The sequence below is a fragment of the Arachis ipaensis genome, chromosome B03 (genome assembly GCF_000816755.2).
Source record: "Arachis ipaensis cultivar K30076 chromosome B03, Araip1.1, whole genome shotgun sequence".
Taxonomy (NCBI): Eukaryota; Viridiplantae; Streptophyta; class Magnoliopsida; order Fabales; family Fabaceae; genus Arachis; species Arachis ipaensis.
In genome coordinates this window covers 119,976,188-119,980,867 of record NC_029787.2, presented here as the reverse complement: position 1 = coordinate 119,980,867, position 4,680 = coordinate 119,976,188, and the positions used below count along the sequence as shown (strand labels likewise).

Sequence of the window (4,680 nt, the reverse complement as noted above, 5' to 3'; positions counted from 1 at the left end):
GCCTTTCTTATATTTAAATTTGCAAATTGCAATACTTAACAAAGAAAAACACAGTAATAAAATATTAAAAGGAAAATATAAATATCTGTATGAAGGCTTTAAGTCACTAAGTCATAGAGGAAGAAGGAAGAAGCGAGTCGGTCACACCATACGTGTCGTGACAAGCCCTCACTCGCTCCTTGCTCCTTTCTCTTCAAAATGTCACGCGCCTTCAGGCCTTTCTTATATTTAAATTTGCAAATTGCAATACTTAACAAAGAAAAACACAGTAATAAAATATTAAAAGGAAAATATAAATATCTGTATGAAGGCTTTAAGTCACTAAGTCATAGATGAAGAAGGAAGAAGCGAGTCGGTCACACCATACGTGTCGTGACAAGCCCTCACTCGCTCCTTGCTCCTTTCTCTTCAAAATGTCAACCACCACGCGCCTTCAGTTTCCTTTTTTGTTATATTATTTTTCTTCAATTCAATGATTTACCCACCGTTTCTTGCCATTCCTCAGTCGTCTTCTTCTTTTTGTGCTCCGCTATTCACCTTCATCGTTGGCAAAATTGAGGTGATTCTTCTATTATTTTGTTTGATTATTTGTTTGTTTGTTTTCTTCTCAAGTCTTTGCTGCTGCTTTTTGTTTTTTTTTTTTTTCATGTCTTAATTTTGTTGTTGAATTTCAACTTATTATTATGAATTATCAACTGAAACTGGAGCTGTATTTTTCTCTGGAGAGTGGGTGTGTTATGATTTCAGAGGCAATAGGCCAATTTTCAGTTTTATTGTAAACCGGTAACCGGAAATTAAAAAGCTTTAGGTTACTTTGGCAAAATTCTTCAAGTCAATGCTAGTGGCAGTGGATCTTGTTTCATAAATCGCGATGAGGTTAGAAAATTTTGCAAACTAGAATCATCATGCTGTTTAGGGTTTGATATTTTGATGAGAAGGCACCATGCATGTTGTTTTCACCCCAAATCTTATTAAGGATGTAAGCTGCGATCTCTAATTTTCTATGAGAATCATTAACATGAAAAGAGGTTGACCTTTTTACCCCTTTTTTTAAAAAAATAAAATAAAATTTTGTGGTCTTCAACCCATATGCATTTTTAGATTTCAGTTTGTTAGGACGTTATACCGGAAATTCCAAATCAATATATCAAGTGGAGCACTGGCTTGAATCATTTCCGTTTTTTGTTTTGTGGTTTTTGCACGCCATTTGAGGCTTGCAAACAGCTGTTTAAGTGAACCATGTCTTGAGTTACTTCCTGCCACGAACGGCGAGTTTCGGTGGGGAAAATTTAAACCAAACATGTTTGCTGGAGTGTGTGCTTGAGTTCCCATGCTTGAATGTAAATATGGCAGTTCACTTATGTTAGAATATGATGTGTAATTCAGGCTGCAGAGTATAGCAGTCACATTCGAGGATCATTATGAGTTGTGGCTGCTTTGGAGCCTCAACTCTCAAGAAGAAAAGTCCTTCTCCTACTCCCAATGAAATTGACGGTGAGGCCCTAGTGATTAATTATTTTCATACTTTTAGATAACCTTCAATAATGCCTAATGGCAGAATATTGTGTAGTTCCCTATACATTTTCTGGACTTCTCATCAGCATGTTGTTTTTAGCTGCTAGAAATTTAGCCGAAAAAAATTATTGAATAAGTTAAATTTAATAACAAAGGGAGAGGAGGACAAAATCTAGGTCCAGCATGTGATTTCATTCTGAGTTGTATGTTAATATTTGTTCAATTTGAGTATTGGCAAGTAGGCTTATCTTGGTTTATGTTTACTGCTCATAGGAAGGTCTAACAAGCAAAAGAACTTTACCAGAGTCGTAGTAATCTACTGATATTAATGCCTATTTAGTTTTTTAACCAGCAAAAACATAACCAGATTACTATTGACAGCAGAGATCCTTTGACTTGTTTCACTGGCTGGTTTATATTTGATAAGAAATGTTGCTACGGTTTGTTCAAAATTTCTGAGACAATAGTTGTTAATACTTCTATATATACAATGTTACCCATTTATCGCTATGTTTAATGCCTTATGCAGTTCATATACTTGTGCTGTTACTCAGGCTATCCACTTGATAATGTTAGACATTTCTCTGACAAAGAACTGAGATTGGCTACTGATAATTATCATCCAAGATATAAGATAGGACGAGGAGGTTTTGGAATTGTTTACAAGGTATTCAGGTCAATGACTCATGTATAAGTTGAAACTTTGTGGAACTACTATGCATGTTGATCAGTTAGAATTACAAGGATGATTCCTTGGGGGTGCTAAACTGCTAATGTCTCAAATCTCCATAGTCAATGCTATAGTCCTTTTCCATTTTCTTCCTTTCTTTTATATTGAATTATGAATTAATAATTCCATTATAATGCAAGTGCCAATTTTAGGCCTGTTAGGCATTTGGTTATTGCAATGAAAAGGCATTACATTCTTATTGAGGCAGTAAAAACATCTTTACATACAGAAACGAAATGTTGATAAGCTTACCATAAATTTAATTTTCTTATGCTTATGCACCATAAAAAAGATTAGACTGGTTTTTCAGAGCATCAACTTTGCAAGTTAATCCTTCAGTGAGTATTTATTAAGTATTTGACAAAACCTTAAAATGAAAGGCTACCTATAGAATGATACAAGAAATAATTACATCTTCGATCACCTAATCATCCCCTCTACAAACCTGGTTGATTTATTTTTTAAAAGTAGAATTGTATAAATTACGATGGCATTGTATATATGATAGCTTACTTAAGCTGAGTCATAGTACTAGTTCAAATAAATAATGTGACATTTTATCTTTTTATGTTTCACTAAACACCTATGTTGAACTTTTCATAGGGAACCTTAAAAGATGGGAGACAAGTAGCAGTGAAGACCCTTTCAGCTGGGTCAAGGCAAGGAGTTCGTGAATTTTTAACTGAGATTAAAACTATATCAAATGTTAAGCATCCAAACCTTGTTGAATTGGTCGGTTGCTGTGTTCAAGGACCTAATCGTATACTAGTCTATGAGTATGTGGAAAATAACAGCCTTGATCGTGCATTACTTGGTAACTTTGAGTAATGCTTTGTCGTAAATTATGAAATAAAATACTAAGATTCACATTCTGATGAGAGAATCAAACATGTAACCTTTTCCATCTTTGTTTAGGCACAAGGAGTATAAACATCAGACTAGACTGGAGAAAAAGATCTATTATTTGCATGGGCACTGCAAGGGGTCTTGCATTTCTTCATGAAGAACTTGTGCCACACATCGTGCACAGAGACATCAAAGCCAGCAACATACTACTCGACACAGACTTTAATCCAAAAATAGGAGATTTTGGGTTGGCTAAATTGTTTCCTGATGACATCACTCATATTAGCACAAGAATTGCTGGAACAACGTATGTTATAGTTCGGACTCCTATCATTTTTAAATTCTTGATTTTGTTATAGTCTTAGCTTTGGAGAATTTATACTTGTAAATTATAATGCCTTAAACCTATTATTTTAGGCATTTCCTTCTCTGACTATATGCTTGTGATAGACTTCAATTTTTTGTGTTCATCTATAATGTATTAATGTTCTTCATAAAGGTGAAGCAAAAATGTTAGTTTGTTGCCCCAACCCTCACTGTGTTGTTAATACATTGGGATTTTTCTTATTTATTTTCTTTCTGTCAAGATTTTTAAAAATTTTTCAACCCTCAATTGGACTATGGAACTCACCAATATGTTATCCTGTTTTGGTTTTGATTTGCACAGTGGTTACTTGGCGCCTGAATATGCAATTGGTGGCCAGTTAACCCTGAAGGCTGATGTATATAGTTTTGGGGTTCTTATACTTGAAATAGTTAGCGGCAGAAGCAGTTCAAGGACAAACTGGGGAGACTCATACAAACTCCTCTTGGAATGGGTAAGTGCATAACATCCTGTATTCATGCATTTTATGTTTGCTGATTTTCTATGCTGATAAATTTTGGTTTTGCTGAGGGCACTGGTTAAAGAATCAACAAAAAGAAAGATTCTAAGTTTTTGCCATATCCAATTCATTGAATATTATGTTCACGATAACAGGCATGGCAACTCCATGAAGAGGGGAAGTTGGTGGAGCTTGTGGATCCAGAAATGGGAGAGTTTCCTGAGGAAGAGGTGATTAGGTACATGAAGGTAGCATTCTTCTGCACACAAGCAGCTGCAAGCAGAAGGCCAATGATGTCACAGGTTGTTGATATGCTGTCCAAGAAAACAAAGCTCAATGAGAAGCAACTCACAGCACCAGGTTTCTTCCAAGACTCAGGAGAGTCCTCTCTAAAGAAGTCTTCTGGTGAGTCCACAAGCTATCAGTTTAGCTCTACCCCTGCCAGTATTACTCAGGTCAACCCCCGGTAAAGCTAATATCAAATAAAATCAAATAAATCCTGTTGTGAATTGTAGATTTCAAAAAAGAAAAGAAAAAAAGGAAATCAAAAGAGAGATGGCAGCTTCTTCTTCCCCCTTTTTTTTTTTAGAGTGAAAAAAATGTGATAGGGTTTTTTCTTTTCTTTTAGTTGTAATTTTAATTTTTGGAATATAATGTGGCAATTGAAATTAAGTAACTGCATGGGAGAGCATATTGAAATAAGAGGTAGATATTTGTTTGGAATGTATCTTAATTTACTTCATTTCTTACAGAAGGCAAAACTAA

The 4,680-nt window shown here is 35.0% G+C and overlaps 1 protein-coding gene across 4 annotated transcripts; it reads left to right on the top strand.

Annotated features, from left to right (window-relative positions):
* Window positions 313-4,642, top strand: LOC107630998 (putative serine/threonine-protein kinase). Of its 4 annotated transcripts, none has more exons than XM_016334301.2 (7): window positions 313-559; window positions 1,387-1,494; window positions 2,070-2,182; window positions 2,849-3,059; window positions 3,161-3,398; window positions 3,759-3,909; window positions 4,071-4,642. In XM_016334301.2, exons 2-7 carry the CDS (start codon window positions 1,422-1,424, stop codon window positions 4,383-4,385), a joined length of 1,101 nt encoding a protein of 366 aa, XP_016189787.1. In that variant the 5' UTR covers window positions 313-559; window positions 1,387-1,421; the 3' UTR covers window positions 4,386-4,642. The 4 variants fall into 4 exon arrangements, with proteins under 4 accessions (XP_016189787.1, XP_016189788.1, XP_020975119.1 ...); XM_016334302.2 differs by having other exon boundaries at window positions 2,045-2,182; XM_021119460.1 differs by lacking the exon at window positions 2,070-2,182.